Source organism: Leucopleurus acutus, assembly GCF_964270905.1.
Source record: "Leucopleurus acutus genome assembly, chromosome: 20".
NCBI classification, from domain to species: domain Eukaryota; kingdom Metazoa; phylum Chordata; class Mammalia; order Artiodactyla; family Delphinidae; genus Leucopleurus; species Leucopleurus acutus.
The window spans coordinates 41,713,839-41,733,577 of record NC_139162.1 but is presented as its reverse complement, the minus strand read 5'-3'; the positions used below and the strand labels follow the sequence as shown (position 1 = coordinate 41,733,577).

The 19,739-nt window shown below is 47.7% G+C and overlaps 1 protein-coding gene across 3 annotated transcripts in view; it reads left to right on the top strand.

Moving 5' to 3' along the window:
• Positions 1-19,739, top strand: part of RHPN2 (rhophilin Rho GTPase binding protein 2) — a 57,125-nt gene that overhangs the window by 35,057 nt on the left and 2,329 nt on the right. For all 3 annotated transcript variants that reach the window (XM_082862350.1, XM_082862351.1, XM_082862352.1), the window contains 10 exons: positions 2,708-2,785; positions 3,159-3,283; positions 5,045-5,211; positions 7,331-7,518; positions 7,926-8,082; positions 9,654-9,773; positions 11,266-11,460; positions 15,501-15,577; positions 15,936-16,082; positions 16,393-16,548. In XM_082862350.1, the coding sequence (XP_082718476.1) occupies positions 2,708-2,785; positions 3,159-3,283; positions 5,045-5,211; positions 7,331-7,518; positions 7,926-8,082; positions 9,654-9,773; positions 11,266-11,460; positions 15,501-15,577; positions 15,936-16,082; positions 16,393-16,548 (1,410 nt within the window). The remainder of the gene's footprint in view (positions 1-2,707; positions 2,786-3,158; positions 3,284-5,044; positions 5,212-7,330; positions 7,519-7,925; positions 8,083-9,653; positions 9,774-11,265; positions 11,461-15,500; positions 15,578-15,935; positions 16,083-16,392; positions 16,549-19,739) is intronic.

Below are 19,739 nucleotides of genomic sequence, written 5' to 3'. Positions count from 1 at the left end.
GCTTCCCTGGTGGTGCAGTGGTTAAGAATCCGCCTGCCAGTGCAGGGGACACGGGTTCGATCCCTGGTCCGGGAAGATCCCACATGCCACGGAGCAACTAAGCCCGTGCACCACAACTACTGAGCCTGTGCTCTAGAGCCAGCGAGCCACAACTACTGAGCCTGCGTGCCACAACTACTGAAGCCTGTGCGCCTAGAGCCCATGCTCCACAACAAGAGAAGCCACTGCAAGCCCACACACCACAACAAAGAGTAGCCCCTGCTCGCCGCAACTAGAGGAAGCCCACACGCAGCAAGGAAGACCCAACGCAGCCAAAAATAAATAAATACAAAAAAAAAAAAAAAAAGATCCATCTGTGGTGCTGGATACTGTCCATTGCACTGCATGCCCCTCCCTCCCCCTCAGCCCTCCTCTACCCTGCTCTGTGGCTTTCTATTGGGTGTGTCTGAGGGGGAGTAGCATCAGCAGGAGATAAGAGGATGGGAAGAGAAGGAAGTAGGGGTTTTTAACTCCTCAGCTCCCTCAGCTGGGTACCTTTTATCCCCCCCAGCAGGGAAGGTCCTCGTGGCTGTTGGATGCTCACTTCAGGCAGCCATCTCTCCAGGTTCCCGTAGCTCCTTCTCCCCCTTGACCCTTCAACTCTGTGGTTCTAATGGCTCTGGAGGTCCTGCACAATCCTATGGTTTCCCATAACCCTGCCCACATCACTATAAGAGTTCTTCCCTTAGGGCTTCCCTGGTGGCGCAGTGGTTGAGAGTCCACCTGCCGATGCAGGGGACGCGGGTTCGTGCCCCTGGTCCGGGAAGATCCCACATGTCGCAGAGCGGCTGGGCCCGTGAGCCATGGCCGCTGAGCCTGCGCGTCCGGAGCCTGTGCTCCGCAACGGGAGAGGCCACAACAGTGAGAGGCCCATGTACCGCAAAAAAAAAAAAAAAAAAAAAAAGTCGCTGCTCTCAGGGATGTCATCAGAGAAGCCCTAGAGGAGCTTTGTCCCCCAGATCATACTCACCATACTTAATGTCACTAATAACATAATTATATTTGAAAACCATTTCAGTGACTTCCCCCCTGGTCCACTGGTTAAGACTCCGCGCTTCCACTGCAGGGGGCGCAGGTTTGATCCCTGGTTGGGGAACTAAGATCCTGCATGCCTCATGGTGCAGCCAAAAAAAAAAAAAGAAAAAAAAAGCAAAGCAATGTTGTATATTCATTCAGTACAGTCCCATTTTTGTAAGTGGAGAGTATATGGGTGTATGTGTAGGTATTCATTGAACATATAAAAAGCAGAAGGGTCTTTAATGTAGAAAGCGTGTAAAAAGAATACTCAACAGACACTTGGGAAAATGTAATGAACAATCTCTCTCCTCAACTTTTTGCAGCCAGGGAGAGCCAGCACTTACGGAGGATGTTATGCAAGAATCCATTCTCCATACCCATTATACTCATCCTATTTTTTCCTGTAATACTTGCCTCCTCCTAATATATGATATAATTTATCTATTTGTTGTGCCTGTTACTTAATGTCTGTGCTCCCTTGTGAGATTATAAGCTCCATGGGGCAAGATCTTCGTTTTGTTCACTGAAGTAGCCCCAGCACTGTGAACAGTGCCTGGCACATAGCAGGTGTTCGTCAATGTATCTTATGACCGAATGAACTCACCAAGTGGTCATGAAACGCTGGACCCCGTTGGAGGTCTCACAGGGGTGCTTTGTTTGTGGAAGTGCACGGAGCTGCTCTCACAAAGGTTCCCATCACAGACCCTGAGGGTAGCATCCTCGTAACAGTCCCCAGACATGAGTTCCTTCTGCCAGGAAGACCCTGTGCCCAAAGGACGAAGGTCTAAGCCCCTGAATATCTGTGATGTTTGCTAGAATTATTGAACTTATAGTCACTTCTGCAAGTCATTTAACTGTGCTGCCAAGACACTTTTTTTTTAAGATTTTGTTTTTGATGGTTTTTAAGGTCTTTACTGAATTTGTTACAATATTGCTTTTGTTTTATGTGTCGGTTTTTTGGCCGCTAGGCATGTGGGATCTTAACTCCCTGACCAGGGATGGAACCCGCACTGCCTGCACTGGAAGGCGAAGTCTTAACCACTGGACCACCAGGGAAGTCCCCATTTTTAAATAAAAAATAACTTCAACTTCCCTTTTTACTGAAGCAACAAAAACAAAAATTTTAAATATACATAAATAAAATTAAGAAAATAAATCCCACCACTTAGAAAATCACTGCAGTGTACACTCTCCCATAAGTTTTTATGAATTCTACATGTATTTTTTTTTTTTAAAGAAACATTTATTTATTTATTTTTGGCTGCGTTGGGTCTTCGTTGCTGCGCGCAGGCTTTCTAGTTGTGGCGAGCAGGGGCTACTCTTCGTTGCGGTGCGCGGGCTTCTCATTGCAGTGGCTTCTTGTTGTGGAGCACGGGCTCTAGGCACGCAGGCTTCAGTAGTTGTGGCTCGCGGGCTCTAGAGCGCAGGCTCAGTAGTTGTGGCGCACGGGCTTAGTTGCTCCGCTGCATGTGGGATCTTCCCGGACCAGGGCTCGAACCCATGTCCCCTGCATTGTCAGGCAGATTCTTAACCAGTGCGCTACCAGGGAAGTCCCTCTACATGTATTTTTAAAGGGGGGGACCTTAGACATTACTGTTTTACCTGTTTACGGTTTTGAGTCACACCTTACAGTATCTCATTTTTCTTACAGGATTTTATCCTGGAACATTACAGTGAAGATAGCTACCTCTATGAAGATGAAATAGCAGATCTTATGGATCTGAGACAAGTATGTTCCTGTGTGCGGCAGGGTGAGGAGGGCGGCTACTAGAGCTTGATGAGTCTTCAGATGATCCCATTATTTCATCTGAAGCCTTGTAGAATCGCTGGTGGTCGGAGGTGGTAGGGAGGAACTGTCAGAATCGTCCATTCAACTTGCCACATAAGAAGACCACAGAGGGGACAGACATACATGTCTGGGGCTGGGTTCCAGGACTCATGAGTTCACTCCAGCCTTGCCCATCTCTCCTAGAGTTCATGATACCAGCACTGGGGCCTAGGCTCCAGAGAAATAGCGTGTGTGAGCATCTTCCCTGCCTGGCTGTCTGCACTATGCTCACCCGGTCACCCCCTCACCCCCTCAGTGGTTCCTTTCCTTTCAGGCCTGTCGGACGCCCAGCCGAGATGAGGCTGGGGTCGAGCTGCTGATGAGTTACTTCATCCAGCTGGGGTTTGTTGAGAGCCGATTCTTCCCACCCACCCGACAAATGGGGATCCTGTTTACCTGGTACGTGCCTGGGCTGGGGCTTTCCCACTCTGGCCACCGCTGGGAGCCTCTGTCCCACGGAGGCTCCTCTGCACTGTGGCCTCCTCTTTCTAACTGTCCCATTAATACAGGAGACATGTAGATAGACCAGTGTTTATTTGTGAAGGGGATCCAGGGGGAAAAGGCTCCAACGGACCATGGCTTCTTGCTTCTCAGAGCAAGTGAGCCGAGGAGAAGAGGCATTTTTTTTCATGCTCGTTTTATCGCGGGGGAAACACTGGGGCTCTGAGGTGGAACTAACAAGAAACAAGATTCTTGTCCCAGATGGCATGGGAGTGGGAATCAGGTTTTGTCCCAGTGACAAGGGCAGCGAACAGAAATAGATCAGATTTTACAAACTGAAGCAGAACCTTGGATTCTTCCCCAGAGTTGGTACTTACCATGATTAGTGTTGTCTAAATATTTTGGAGATGCTATACCTCTTCTCTGAGTTGCTTAGGGCTGTGTGAAACGAAATTAAATCCCAGTAGCTAAGGGGCCTATTCAGAGTTTAATTTCACCACAGCAGATGGCTATCCATGCTTCCTTTTGGAAGGAAAGGCGGATGACTTTTCCTGAAGATGTGTTAGCTGCCGGCACGTGGGTGAAAGGGCCAAATGTGACTTCTCCTTAGTGTTGAATTAGGAAGAAGCTCCGTATCTATCCCCTGGTTGATAGGTGCACTTTAAACCATATCCTGAGTCTTTTAGACTTCAGGAAGAATTATGAAGGGTTAGGATTTGCTATATTTCATTTAGGAGAAGCCTTCTTCTTTTTTTTTTTTTTTTAGTACATTGTATTTTTTAGAGCAGTTTCAGGTTCATAGTAAAATTGAGTGGGAGGTGTAGAGGGTCCCCGTATAGCCCCTGCCCCTGCACACCCACGACCTCCGCCACTGTCAACATCGCCCCACCAGAGTGTTCCATTTGTTACAGCTGATGAACCTACATTGGCTCACTGTCACCCAACATCCGTTGTTTACAGTAGGGTTCACTCTTGGTGGGCTACCTTCCATGCACACCCACGACCTCCGCCACTGCACACCCACGCCCCACGCCCACGACCTCCGCCACTGTCAACATCGCCCCACCAGAGTGTTCCATTTGTTACAGCTGATGAACCTACATTGGCTCACTGTCACCCAACATCCGTTGTTTACAGTAGGGTTCACTCTTGGTGGGCTACCTTCCATGGGTTTGGACAAATGTAATAATGACATGTATCCACATCATATCATAGTAATACACAGAACAGTTTCACTACCCTACAATCCTCTGCCTTCCACCTAGGCATCCTCACCCTTCCCCACCCCCAGTCCTGGCAACCACTGATTCTTTTTGTCTTTTCCAGAATGTCATATAGTTGGAATCATACAGTATGTAGCCTTTCCAGATTGGCTTCTTTCACTTAGTCACATGCATTTAAGGTTTCTCCATGTCTTTTCATGGCTTGATAGCTCATTTCTTTTTAGTGCTGCATAATTTTCCACCGTGTAGCTGTACCACAGTCTGTATATCCGTTCACCTATGGAAGGACGTCCCGGTTGAGAATCCCTATTTCAGTTTGCGCTTGCGGGTGTCTTTATTCAGTATGATCAGGCCCATCGTCTTGCTTGGAAATAAAACCTCATTGCATGTGCATCTTTGAGTTTTATTCAAGAACTAAGTTCTGTCCATTTTTACCCAGAGGTGGCACTCGCTAGCCAAGGAATTCATATTCTCAAAAGACGTTTCTTTTAAATAGGTATGACTCCCTCACGGGGGTTCCGGTTAGCCAACAGAACTTGCTGCTGGAGAAGGCCAGCATTCTGTTTAACATTGGAGCCCTGTACACACAGATCGGGACCCGGTGCAATCGACAGACAGAAGCTGGGCTGCAGAGCACAGTGGATGCCTTTCAGAGAGCCGCAGGTGTGTCTTTGCGAGGGCTGCCGGGATAGAGCCCTGGCCCTGCCAGGTGGCCCTGGTACCCCAGCTGAAGGGGGTTCGTGGGTCCTCACTTGGCTTCACAGGCCTGAAAGGGCCAGGCCAGTTTCCAGAGCCGGTGTATCTTCCCACCAAGAAAATCGCTTATTGGCTCAAACCCTGTTTCTGTCTGAATATGGCTTGTGTACACAGTAGTTAACGATTAATCTTTTCCAAACGAGTGGCCCCAGAGATGGCAGTGAATGGACTGTTTCTTTGAACACAGTTTCGAAGAAGAGAATAAGTTTTCTCAAATGGTGGGAATGTAGGCTTTTTCTTTTTTCTTTTATCAGACGTGCCTGTTTGGTGCATATTACTACCCTTGCCTTTCTGTTATGCTCATTCTGAGAAGCTCGCTCACCAAAGGTTGCTCTTCTCGGCCCCCTACCAAGTGACAGTGCCAGCCTGTAGAGGACTGGGGGCTGCCAGGCGAGGTGCAACGGGCAGGCCTGCCTCATGGGTGTTCGAGGGTCCTGCATCGCTTCCCTCTAGCAGGGCCTGTGACCAGCAGTCTCGGCACAGGGAATAGTGGGCAAAAGCAGTGACAAGCACAGACCAACGTGTGATGCGCTGAGCTGGCTCCACAGCGGGTTTCCTTCTGTGCCGGTCCTTGTCACTCTGTTTCGGAGTGTTACCCTGGCAGATACTTTTGGGGTATCTGACTTTGCTCTGCAAGGCTGTGAAGAACTGTGGCTTTGCCATTTTGGCTGATCATGGAATCGCTTGGTTAAAATGATTGATCCCTTGGGAGGAAACGACACTGAAATTCCACGTGGGAGTTGATTTCTTTCACTGTAAATCCTTTTCTGGGCTCATCTTTCTTTCTGAGGACTCTGAAGCAGGTATGCTTGGTGACCTGTCTCTAAGATTCCAGAGATATGGACAAAACAAAGCTTGAGAACAGAGTAGGAGCGAACCCCAGAAAGGAGCAGACAGCCTGCAGCCGTCGCCTTCCTTCTGCAGGGCAGTGTATGCTTTGCAGCAACACCAGAAGAACCAGTCAGATGGGATTTGTGCCGGAGATTTTATTTCAGCTCCAGGTTGATTGTCATTTAATGCTGTGACACTTTTCTAACACATAAAAAAGTCAGCTGAGGGCTACGGCATGAAAATTTCCACTGGAGTGGCTGAGTTGATCTTTCTTGAGGTCCTGGGGGAAAGCCCGGAATTTCTGAATGACCCAGGGGTTAAGTGTGAGCATGTCCGCCTGAGACCCCTTCCGTCATTCTGTCTGCCTTCTACCTTCACCCCCATCATATGTGTAGTCACGTATGGAATTTCTCACAAGTGTGCCAGGTGAGACAGGAATGGATAGGGAGCAGGCTGGTTTCCTTGCTTGATACAGACGTAAATGTTTTGGAAGAGAGTTGGAAAACAAAAGTTCTCTAGCTATGGTAAAACATACATAACAAAACTACCATTTTAACCATTTTTAGGATTACTGTTCGTTGGCATTAAGTACAGTCACATTGTTGTGCAGCTCTCCATCTCCAGAACTTTTTTATCATCCCAAACAGAAACTCTGTCCCATTAAACACTACATCTCCATTCCTCCCTCCCCTCAGCCCCTGGGAAACATTCTACTTTTTGTCTCTATGAGTTTGACTACTCCAGAGACCTCATCTCACCCAGTGGAATCATACGACATTGGTCCTTGTGATGGACCTATGTCACTTAGTGTGATGTCTTCATCCATGTCGTACCGTGTGTCAGAATTGCCTTCCTTTTTAAGGCTGAACTATTCCGTTGTAGGTATATACCACATTTTGTGTATCCCCATGTCTGTGGATGGACATTTGAGTTGTTTCTGCCTTTCGGTTATTGGGAATAATGCTGCCATGTGCATTCATGTATAAGTATCAGTTTAAGTCTCTGCTTTCAATTCTGTGGGGTTATACCTAGGAGTAGAATTGCTGGATCTTATGGTAATTGAGAATCAGGTTTTTCTAAAGATGCTTCAGGACACCAGTTTTATATTTTTGCTTCTGTCATTTTCCATACTCCTGAGCAGCATGGTGAAATAAATATGATCCCCAACTAACGTGCAAACCAATTCCAATCGTAGGGGTTTTAAACTACCTGAAAGAGACGTTTACTCACACTCCAAGTTACGACATGAGTCCCGCCATGCTCAGTGTGCTGGTCAAAATGATGCTGGCGCAAGCCCAAGAAAGCACGTTTGAGAAGATCTGCCTGTCTGGGATCCAGAACGAGTTCTTCGTGCTGGTGAAGGTGGCTCAGGAGGCTGCCAAGGTGAGCCTTGTTGTTTCCCGTGACTTTTGGAGTGAGTGGGATTCGCCGGTGTGGGCCCACTGGACGCAGCGGGGGCTTCCCACGGCAGCTTGCCCATGACCTGGGCAGCATGCCCGCCCAGGCTGGCCAGAGTGCTGGCTTGCATTTTCTTGGCAAGTAATGGTGTTTCAGATACGGATCACTGATTCCATCTGCAGCTTAGCCTAAAAACCAGCATAATGACAGTGGCCTGATCTCCCTGTTAACTCTGACACTGACAGCGCCAGGAGACCTTGGAGTTGCTCCCAGATTCTGGAGCGACCTCTGGCAGGGGCCGCTGCCCAGAAGAAAGGGCTCTTTTTCTGCAGCCCGGATACGTGAGGGCCCCTGTGCCACCCTCCTCGTTCCCAACATTTTTTCCGTTGTAGGTGGGAGAGGTCTATCGGCAGCTGTACACGGCCATGAACCAGGAGCCAGTGAAGGAGAACATCCCATACTCCTGGGCCAGCTTGGCCTGCGTGAAGGCCCACCACTATGAAGCCCTGGCCCACTACTTCACAGCCACCCTCCTCATCGACCACCAGTGTAAGGCTTGGCGTCTCGGGGCTCTGGGCTTTGGTCAGGGCTGTGGTTTTGCTTCCTCTGGGTGATTCTGAGCTGAGTGAGAGCTGTCTACCTGCCTGGGAGATGCTCACAGCCTAGGGGCAGAGGGTGGGGATTACATGTTGGCCCAGGCAACAGGGTGGGATTAGGGGTTATGTGGTTCCTTCCTGTGGGAGGAAGAGGGGTAGCGTTCCTTCTGCCTGGGATGGAACAGACAGCTTCATGGAGATGATGTTTCACCTGGAATCTAGGGCCAGGACCAGACCAGGGAGGCACTCGCCTCAGGCACGAAATCTAAGGGGATAAACTCAGTAATTGAGATAATATTTTAAAATTATAATTGTAAATGAATCAAAACTAAGACAAAAAAATCCTTGGTGATTAAAATTTTAAATAAGGACACAGAGCAATAACGGTGCCTTACTGAGCCACGTGGGAACCTGAAATAAAAAAAAAATTTTGATCGGTTGTTTATCATGAATATTTTTGTATTAATTTTGATATTTAGAAAATTGTATTAAAATATCATATATATCTTGATGGCTGAGTTTGGGGCACCTCCTTAAATGTTCAGCCTGCAGTGAGTGCCTCACCCTCCTCCCCATAGTCTTGGCTCTGATCTGAGGTTGGGTGGGACTTTCGTTGCAATTGGTGCTAATCAAGGCAGCCCTCTGAGTAACGAAAAGGAAAACCTCTGGGGCCAAGACTGCCTGGGTTCGTATCTCAGCTCTGTCATTTACTAGCTGGGTGATCTTGGGCAACTTACCTGCTTTGTGCCTCAGTTTTCTCATCTGTAAAATGGGGACACGAAGAGAACCTATCTCACAGGCTGTTGTGAAAACTAAATGCCTCTATGCAAAGCTAAATAGTGCCTTGTATATGGTGGGCTCTCTGGAAGTGTCAGCTGCTCCTGCTAGTATTATCTTATGGTCTGTTAGGCAGGACAAGTCATGTAAACCAGCCGAAATACAGTGCTTCAGTCACTGTGGTAGGAACACAAATGAGGCAGCAGTTGGAGTCCTCGGTGTAGGCATGGATGGTTCCTCAGAGGCAGTGCCATTCGAGTTAGACTGGGGACTCTGAGGAGGACTTTTCCAGCTGAACGAGGAGGGAAAGGACAGCTAGAGTGAGAACAGGATCTGAGTGAGCCCGGGAACAGAGGCCGGAAGTGTTGAGGTAGCAGTGGGTGGTTTGGTGAGGTCAGGAGGGGACACGTGCCAGGGAGGGTGCAGGCATGGAGCCCCCCAGAGGTTTGAGGTGGGGCTGTGCTTGGAGGTTCATGGGTGATGGGGAGCAGGTAGAGAGCAGGGGCTTGGAGCCAAATCCTGAGCCCCTAGAGTGTGCCGGGCCCCCTGCACAGAGACCTTGGGCTGGATTGCCTGGGTATGTCCAGGGGTGGAGAGGAGACCTATTATGCCAAGTGCCTTGTAAAGCTGGAGAAGGGAACCTGGGGATGTGGTTGAAAGAGGGATCTCTCAGTGGGTCTGCGGTGCCACCGCTAGAGCCCGCACCGCGGCCGCAGGAAGGGATTTATCCTGTGGTTCTTGTCGCAGTGAAGCCTGGCTCAGATGAGGACCACCAGGAGAAGTGCCTGTCCCAGCTCTACGACCACATGCCAGAGGGGATGACGCCCTTGGCCACGCTGAAAAACGTTCACCAGCGCCAGCGGCTGGGTGTGTGTCGGCTCTCCTGCTCCCTCCCTCCCCGTGCCCCATCTGATACTTCCACTCACCAGCAGCTCCGCACAGGTCCCTAGGGCAGGGCCTGGAGAGTAGGGCTTCCCGAGTCATCGTGGCCACTCTGGATTCAGAAACCGGGAGGCATAGTCCTCTGGCCTCAACGGGAGGCTGTGTTCTCACAGGTTCTGCGAGGGACCAGGGCCCCCACGATGGAGCCAGAGCTTTGGCAATCTTCCAACACCCTAGCGGGGTCCAGGGGATGGCCCTTGGTCACGCTAATCTGGAAGGACGCATTTCTTAGGCCACACCTAAGAACGGGTAATGAATTGTCCTCGTTTGGTCTCTAACAGGTCTCAGAGTGAGTATGCTTTCCATGTCCCAACCTGAATTCTTCCTCCACCCGATCTTGTCCCCCCGCACCCCACACATGCACTTTGCCCATCTCGGGTGGCAGCTCCATCGTTCTAGGTGTGCAGGCCAGAAACCTTGGACGCATTCTCCGCCCTCATCTTTCTTTCTCATCCCCGCATTTGATTAGCGAATCCTCTTGGCTCTACCTAGGAAAATATCCCACATCTGACCACTTCTTACCTACCACCCTGGTCCAAGCTTACGCAGTGCTTACTTAACAGACACTGACTCGCTTAAACCTCACACAACCCTATGAGATACATGTGGTATGACTCCCCATTTTCATCTGAGGAAACAGAGACCCAGAGAGGTCACACAGCTTGCCCAGCTTTTGACCAGGGAGCCCTTGTGGTCCCATCTCACCCAGAGGTGGAGCAGAATTCCTCACCTGCACTTGTGAGGCTGGCCATGGTCAAGCCGCTGTTCCTCTCTGGCCTCATTCCCTACCCTTCTCTCCAGCCCTCACTCCCTCCAACCAAACTCCCAAGTTCCTTGTTGTCCTTAAACATGCAGGCATGCTCCTGCCCCAGGGCCTTTGCACTTGCTGCTGTTCTTCTAGGAGCGCTCTTCTGTCAGATATCCTCTTGACTGCTCCCTCACGTCCTTCAGGGCTCCGCTTAAAAGTTACCTTCTAAAAGGCCTTTTCTGATCACCCTTAATAGAAGGGAGACTCCCCCTTCCCCATCTTCTCGTGCCACATCTGCCTATTTTTATTTCTGCTTTATTTTTCTCCAGAACCTTACAGCCATACGACCCATTACATATTTCTTTGCTTGTTAATTATCTGTCTTCATCCACTAGCATGTAAACTCCATGAATGCAGAGGCGAGTTTTTGTTCATTGCTTTACCTCTAATGCCTAGAATGTTTGGTAAATGTTTGCTGAATGAAAGTTTTATAGACGCAAGTGAGCATATTGTACACACATTTAGAGGGACTGAAGCCATCCAGGCAGATCCTTCAGAAAAGAGAACGTCCACCTTTCTGGGTGAATCCTTGGGCACTCGGGCTCTCCTTGAGGTACTCACATTGCAGTTTACGACATGTGTCCCGTGGTCTTGATTTTCTGTGGGCAGGCAAGTCCCATCTGTGCCGAGCTGTTACCCATCACGAGGAGTCCGTGAGGGAGGCCAGCCTGTGCAAGAAGCTCCGGAACATCGAGGTGCTGCAGGAGGTGCTGTCTGCGGCACACCAGCGGTCCCGGCTCAAGTACACTCAGCTCCGTGACGACTATGACCTGCTGAGCTTGATCGACGTTCCCGACATCATCTGTGAGTGGCCTGGGTGCCGGTGCCAGGTGCAGAGTGTGCCATGTGAGAGGCAGGGGCGCTGGGGCGCTCCTCCTGCAGGGGCCGGGCAAACCCTCGCTGTGTGCCGGGCACTGGGACAGGGCCGCGTGCTGCTCTTGCCCTGGAGTCCTCACCTCCTCCTTCCCAGATCCAGGGCCTTCTTTATGGTCTTCGTCCTTGTTGACCCCTTGGTGGCAGCCGACCCCCTCCTGCCCCTCAACACGCCACCTATGACGTCAGGGCCCTGCCACCTTGGTTGTCTCTGCCCTCACTTTCCTCTCCACCCTATTTGCTGACGGTCTTGCCCAAACCCACCTCCCCTCCTGGCATTCTTGTGGGTCTCCTCTCCCTGGCTTGCTTCCTCTAGATTCCTTCCCTTAAAGTCTCCCCTAGGGTTCCAGCCCCCACCACTAGTCAGGAGACCCCAGGAGCTGCCTTTCGCCTCGACGCTTTCCCTATGCTCCACACCCACCCACGTGCCACCTGCCTTCTGGGAAACTGCGCTTTGCTCTCTGTCTTTTACCTCCGGCTCCATAGTTTGAAAGCCACCTGCATCCTTATTCCTGCTCCAAGGCTTGATCTTTACCCTGTTTTCCCCATTTTCTTTCTTTGTTTTTTCCCCCAGACAAAAATTATTTTTATTATGAAAGGAGAAGTAAAATTTTCACTGATACAGTGGATCCAGGGGGTGCAGGGAAAAGTTTTTACTTTGGCAGTGAAGATTTATTCAAAATCTAGTTCATCGTGTCTGTGTGTGTGTGTGTGTGTGTGGTGAGAACACTTAAGATCTACCCTCACGTATACAATATAGTGTTGTAATAGTCACCGTACTGTGTTAGACCTCTAGAACTTACTCATCCTGCATAACTGAAACTCTGTACCCTTTCACCAACATTTCCTCACAGCACCCACCCCCCACTGTCCCCGGCATCCGCCATTCTGCTCTCTGCTTCTATGAGTTTGACTTTATTATTTTTTATCGTATGAGTTTCAGGTGTACAGCATTATAATTCAACATCTGTATACACTACAGAGTGATCACCACCACAAGTCTAGTTACCATCCATCACCATAGAGTTGACCCTCTTCACTCATTTTGCCCATCCCTCCCCCCCAAACCCCTCTGGTAACCACAAATCTGTTCTCTGTATCTATGAGTTTATTTTTGTTTTGTTTGTTCATTTATTTTGGGGGATTTTTTTTAGATTCCAATCATATCGTCTTTTTTTCCCCTCTATCTGACTAATTTCACTTAACATGATATCCTCAAGGTCCATCCATTTAGTTGCAAGTCACAGGATTTCATTCTTTTTTGTCTGAGTAGTATTCCATTGTATATATATACCACATCTTCTTTACTTGTTCATCCGTCTATGGACACTTAGATTGTTTCCATATCTTGGCTATTGTAAACAATGCTGCAATGAACATAGGGGTGAATACACCTTTTAGAATTAGTGTCTCATGTTCTTCACGTTAATACCCGGAAGTGGAATGGCTGGGTCATATGAACTATGCTTACCTTTTTGAGGAATCTCCATACTGTTTTTCCATAGTGGCTGCACTAATTTACAGTGCCACCCATAGTGTACGAGGGTTCCCTTTTTTCCACATCCTCTCCAACATTTGTTATTTCTTGTCTTTTTGATAATAGCCAATTATAACACATGTGAGGTGATAGCTCATTGTGGTTTTGATTTTCCTAATAATTAGTGTTGTTTTATGTGCCTGTTGGCCATCTGTATGTCTTTCTTGGAAAAATGCCTATTCAGACCCTCTGCCCATTTTTCAATTGAGTTGTTTGTTTTTTTGTTGTTGAGTTGTATGTGTTCTTTATATACTTTGGATAGTAACTCCTTATCACATATATAATATGCAACTGTCTTCTCCCATTCAGTAAATTGCCTTTTCATTTTGTTGATAGTTCCCATCACTGTGCAGAAGCTTTTTAGTTTGACGTAGTCCCATTTGTTTGTTTTTGCTTTTGTTTCCCTTGCCTTTGGAGTCTGATCCACAAAAATATCACTAAAAACAATGTCACTGAGGTTTCCACCTATGTTTTCTTCTAGAAATTATATGGTTTTAGGTCTTACATTCAAGTCTTTACTCCATGTTGAGTTAATTTTTGTGCATGGTATAAGATAGTGATCTAGTTTCATTGTTTTGCATGTGGCTGTTTAGTTTTCCCAGCACCATTTATTGAAGAGACCATCCTTTTTCCATTTTCTGTTCTTTGCTTCTTGGTCATAAATTAATTGTTCATCTATGCGTGGGTTTATTTCTGGGTTTTCAGGTCTGTTCCATTGATCTGTGTGTCTGTTTCTGTGCCCATACCATACTGTTTTGATTACTGTAGCTTCAAAGTATAGTTGAAATCAGGGAGCATGATACCTCCAGCTTTGTTCTTCCTTCTCAAGATTGTTTTGTTTATTCGGGATCTTTTGTGTTTCCATACCAATTTTAGAATTATTTGTTCTAGTTTCGTGAAATATGCCATTATATTTTTGATAGGGATTGCATTGAATTAGTCGATTGCTTTGGGTATTATGGCCATTTTAACAATATTAATTTTTCCAATCCACAGACATGGAATTATCTTTCCATTTATTTGTGTCTTCTTCAATTTCCTTCATGAATGTCCTATAGTTTTCAGTGTAGAGGTCTTTTACTCCCTTGGGTAAATTTATTCCTAGGTGTTTTATTATTTTTGGTGCAGTTGTAAATTGGATTGTCTCAATTTCTCTTTCGGATAGTTTGTTATTAGTGTATAGAAATGCCATGGATTTCCGTATATTGATTTTTTATCCTGCAGCTTTACTGATTTCATTCATTAGTTCTAACCAGTCTTTTGGTGAAGTCTGTAGGGTTCTCTTTAAGTAGGATTATGTCATCTGCAAATAGTGTCAGTTTTACTGTTGATTTGGATGCCTTAACTTCTTTTTCTTGACTAATTGCTATGACTAGGACTCCCAATACTATGATGAATAAAAATGGTAAGAATGGGCATCCTTGTCTTGTTCCTGATCTTAGAGGAAAAGTTTTCAAGGCTTGTCGTATATGGCCTTTATTATGTTGAGATTTGTTCCCTCTATACCCCCTTCATTGAGGGTTTTTATCATAAATAGATTTGAAGAGTTTGGCCGTTTCAGATTCCACATACAAGTGAGATCTCGCTCCGCAGTACTATGAGGGTGATACTAGTATCACCCTCATCTTAAAGATGAGGCAGTGGAGGCTTAGAGAGATCAAAGTCTTTGTTCCAGGTGACCAAGCTGGTTGGTGGAAACAGGAATGGCGCTCAGGGATTCTCCTTCATGGACACAGGCCACTTCCCTGACCCCCTTGTCCACACAGTAGAGACAACCTCCACAGGGGGAGGGAGATGCACAGCTCCTGGCGAGGCTGTCTGGGGGTGGTGGCACCACTCTTGTAGTGGATGAGTAACCTGTCTGAGCCCAGTGCTGTGTGAAGCAGTTCGTTTGTAAGAAACCACAGGGCCGTCCCGTGAATACAGGGGTGTGTCAGTCTTCTTGGCAGTGCCAGTCTTCTTCCCCATATTTTCTTTTTATGCTGTTGTTCATGTATACTTAGCCTGCACTGGGATCCTTTGTTAGACACTGACTAGCCTCATGGGAAGGGTTGGCTTGAGCCTGCCGTGAATATGATAGTGGAGATTTGGCAAACCCACTTCTCACTGTGAAATCCTCGTATCACACATTAATACTGAAGAGAGGAAGCACATCTCGCCCGAAACTGTGCTGAAAGCATGGTATTTCCATAACAGCCACACCTGAAACGTAGGTTACTTCTCAGTAGGATTTTATGAATACCATTGGATGTCCCCTAGAATACAAATAAGCTCCTCGAAGGCAGGGAATTGGTCTTATTGCCACTACTCTGTCCCAGCCCCAGAGTGGGATATAGCTCATAGTAGATACCCAAATGGAGTTAGGCCTGAGTTTTCAAGGATAACTTTCAATTAGAGAAACATTTATGCTTTTACTTTTAATCTTCTTTTCCAGCTAAAACTGAGCGAGAGGTTGAAATTATACCGCCACAGTTCTCCAAGGTGACAGTAACGGACTTCTTCCAGAAGCTGGTATGTTGAACATTTATTTCATAATGACTTGAGGGGAAAGCTGTTTTATAAATTGCAAGTATGTAAAAGGCTACTTTTAGATGTTTTTGATTTTTAATTAGAGATGTTATATAAGATTATTTAAATTAAGATAATTTTAAAAAGATAATTTTATCTTAAATATGTTGGATCTTTTAGAGCAAATGGCAATTAACATTCTTGTATGACTTCGTAGCACGTATTATCCCTGATGGTATCATTAGTCTCGGAGCAGGGCCAAATGAAATCTGTAAGGACAATAAGGCATCATTTCCTTTGGTTTTCAAAAGTTCCTGATTCAGCCTTCAGCTCCTACAGCTAATGATGCTCTGTTCCAAAGGGCCCTTTATCTGTGTTTTCGGCTAATAAGAGATGGACGCCTCCTCGAAGCATTCACTTCACTGCAGAAGAAGGAGACTTGGGGTTCACCCTGAGAGGAAACTCCCCGGTTCAAGTCCACTTCCTGGATCCGTACTGCTCTGCTGCCGTAAGTGTGGACCCTTCTAAATTGGGAGCAAAACTCCCTGGCATCTTTGCAGACAGTGAAACTGGTAAAATATAAAGAGAGCTGCCCAAACAAATATATGTGGGTGATTCAATGTAGGGTTCCTCTATGTAAAAGGCCTTGCTTTATGTGAAAGGCCTCTCATACCTTTCTTGCCCAAAGAGAAAAGGATTCATTTTTGCCTTCTTGAAGCAAATTTGTGCAGATAACTATTTTATTAATGAACTTGGGAACTGCTTTAGGGATCTGAATGAACAGAACATTGACCTGTATTTAAATCATACTTTCATAGGTGGCAGGAGCCAAGGAAGGGGATTATATTGTTTCCATTCAAGACGTGGACTGTAAGTGGCTGACTGTGAGTGAGGTTATGAAGCTGCTGAAGAGCTTTGGCCAGAACGACATTGAGATGAAGGTCGTGAGCCTCCTGGATGCCACATCGTCCATGGTGAGTGCTGATGGCCCCTGGCAGCAAACAGCGACGTGGAGTGAAGTCAGTGTGAGTCCAGCCCCAGAGGTCTTTATCCGGACCCCTGCCTCCTGCCTGCATTTGTAACGTGCCACAAATGACTGAACTCCTAAGCCCGTCATCACTGGGATGTGCTCAACTTGGGTCAGAGAGATCACTGGAAAGCTTTTTTTTTTAAATCCTATAGATCAGCGGTCCCCAGCCTCTTTGGCACCAGGGACCGGTTTTGCGGAAGACACTTTTTCCACGGATGAGGGGTGGGGCGGGGTGGGGGGGATGGCTCAGGCGGTAACGTGAGCGACGGGGAGCGATGGGGAGAGATGGAGAGTGGCAGATGGAGCTTTGCTTGCTCTCCTGCCACTCACCTCCTGCTGTGCGGCCGGGTTCCTAACAGGCTGTGGACTGGTATTGGTCCACGGCCCAGGGGTTGGGACCCCTGCTATAGATAAAAGAACCAATTGATTTATTTTTCTGGTTAAATTCTTTTCAGTTGCAAAAGTAGTACATACTCATGGTTAAAAAAAATACTGAATTGATACAGAAGGGCTTGAGATGATGTGTGGAAGATGCTCTCCGCACGTCGTCCGGGACAGTGTTAGCTGTTTCCTGGGAGATCTTGGGAAGCGTCTGAGCCTGTGCAAGTCCATGTGCACAGTTACATCCCTTTGTTTCCCCAAGTCGGAGGAATTGTGGCATACGCACTCTTCTGTGCTTGCTGCATTCAATTATGTACCTTGGACGCTTCCCTCTAGAACAGTATGTGTTTATTCATTCAACAAATATCGATTGGGCATCAACTGTGTGCCAGGCCCTTCTCAGGTGTTGGAGCTACAGCTGGAATTAGACAGATAAGGTCCCTGCCCCCACAAAGCTGGTACTAAATATGCAATAAGTGGTTGTGATTTTGGGTACGTGCTGTAAAGGAAATAAAATGTGTCATGTACTAGAATGACTGGAGCTGGGAGGGACTCCTGAGCAGGGCTTGCCCTGAGGCTTGAGTGACAGGAGGAACCAGCCATGTGAAGAGGTACAAGAGCACGTGGGAAGGGGCACCAACAGGTGCAGAGACCAGACCCTGTGGCAGGAATGAGCTTCACCTGCCAGAGGAACTAAACGAAGGCCTTTCGGCCGGAGCATCTTGACAAGGGCCAGAGTGGAGGGAAATGCGGTGGGAGGGAGGCAGGGCTTCATCGGCAGTGGAGGGAGTTTGAAACCTTTTGAGACGGGGAGTGACGTGGCATGATGTTTATTTTAGAAGGCCGTCTTGCTGTCTGGAGGCCAGCCGGGTGGCCGCAGAGCAAGCTGGCTGTGGCAGTCACCCAGGCCAGTGACGTTAGCACCGTCCCACTAGGGGGTGACAGTGGAGGTGTAGAGAGGTGGGTGCACCTGAGACGTAATTTGGATATAGAGCTGATGGATTTGTAGATGACTTGTATAAAAAAGATGCGGGAGGGCTTCCCTGATGGCGCAGTGGTTGAGAGTCCACCTGCCGATGCAGGGGACACGGGTTCGTGCCCCAGTCCGGGAAGATCCCACCTGCTGCTGAGCGGCTGAGCCCGTGAGCCATGGCCGCTGAGCCTGCGCGTCCGGAACCTGTGCTCTGCAACGGGAGAGGCCACAACAGTGAGAGGCCCGCGTACCGCAAAAAAAAAAAAAAAAAAAAAAAGATGCAGGAAAGAGAGAGGACTGCACAGGTTTTGGTTTGAATTACTGCAGCATTTTTCTTAATGACGGGAGACGGGGCAAGGTTGAGGGAGGCCGAGGAGAGAGAAAAACAAGTGTGTGGTTCGCGTGCCATTAGGCATCCGGATGTAAAGGTAAAGTAGGCAGCTGGATGTTCAGATCTTCAGTTCAAGGCACATGTCAGCCTAGAACTAAATATTTGAGGATTATCCGCACAGAGATGATGTTTAAAGCTGTAAGATACTAAACGAAAGTACCCTCGAGGGGTTGAGGGTGGAGGACTCAACCCCGAGAGACACCACAAGCGTCTGGAGGTCATTTAGAAGTAGGTGCAGACCGGTGGGATAAAGAGGGGCTTCTGAAACCAAGAGAAGAAGATCCTGCCCGGAAAGAGCGGTGTTTTGTGCTGAACACAGTTAAGACGTGGAGAATGAGGGAAGCAGGGCCATGTCTATTATATTTGGCAGCAGGACAAAAGGACACTTTTCATGGGGAAATGGCAACAGAACTCAGACTCAGAGAGGGTTGGAGAGTGAATGATTATGTGATTCCATTGGTAAGAAATAGGCAAACCCATAGAAACAATGTAGGTTAGTGGTTGGTTGCCAGGGGCTGGGGCGTCGGGGAATGGGGAGTGTAACTGCTGACGGGACAGGGTTTCTTTTCTTTCTTTTTTGGCTGCACCGCACAGCTTGCAGGCTCTTAGTTCCCTGACCAGGTATCGAACCCACGCCCCCTGCAGTGGAAGCACGGAGTTCTAACCACCAGACCGCCAGGGAATTCCCCAGGGTTTCTTTTGGAGGGGGGTGGGAATGTTCTGAAATTCGGTAATATTAGTGGTTGCACAACTCTGTGACTATACTAAAAACCACTGGATTGTATTAAAATGGTGAATTTTATGGTATGTGAATTATAACTCAATTAGAAAAAAGAAGATAAAGTAGTCAAGGGACTCAGAGCATCTTGGGAGAAGGGATCATGAAAAATGGCACTTTTGGGGGTGGAATCCATAGCATTGCTAGACTAGTGATCAAGGTCTCAACCAGAAACAAAAGAAGTTTGTCCAAGAAGAGGATATATAAAAGTGCTGGGCTCTGGCCTGAGGGCTGGGGTCTGTTAGGCACAGCCGGAGGACCTGCAGCTTTAGAGAGCAGCCCTGCCCCTGAAGAGACTGAAAGGCTTATCTGTTAGTCCTGTCACATTTCTGATTGAACCAGGCCAATGAAGAATCTGACGTAGGGATGAAAGCAAGGGTTCTGTATTCAGACTGCCTGCATTTGAATCCTGGCTTTCACCAGTTCCGTGACCTTGGGCGTCAGAGACTTGCTCTGAGCCTCGGGAAAATGGAGACTACCACCATTCTGACTACCACTGATGTCGTGGAAAGAACCGCAGGCTTGGAATCAAAGACCTGGAATCAGGCCCTGCCTGCTGTTAATAAGCTGTTTGACCTTCAGCAGGCTTCATGGTCCTCATCTGTATAATCT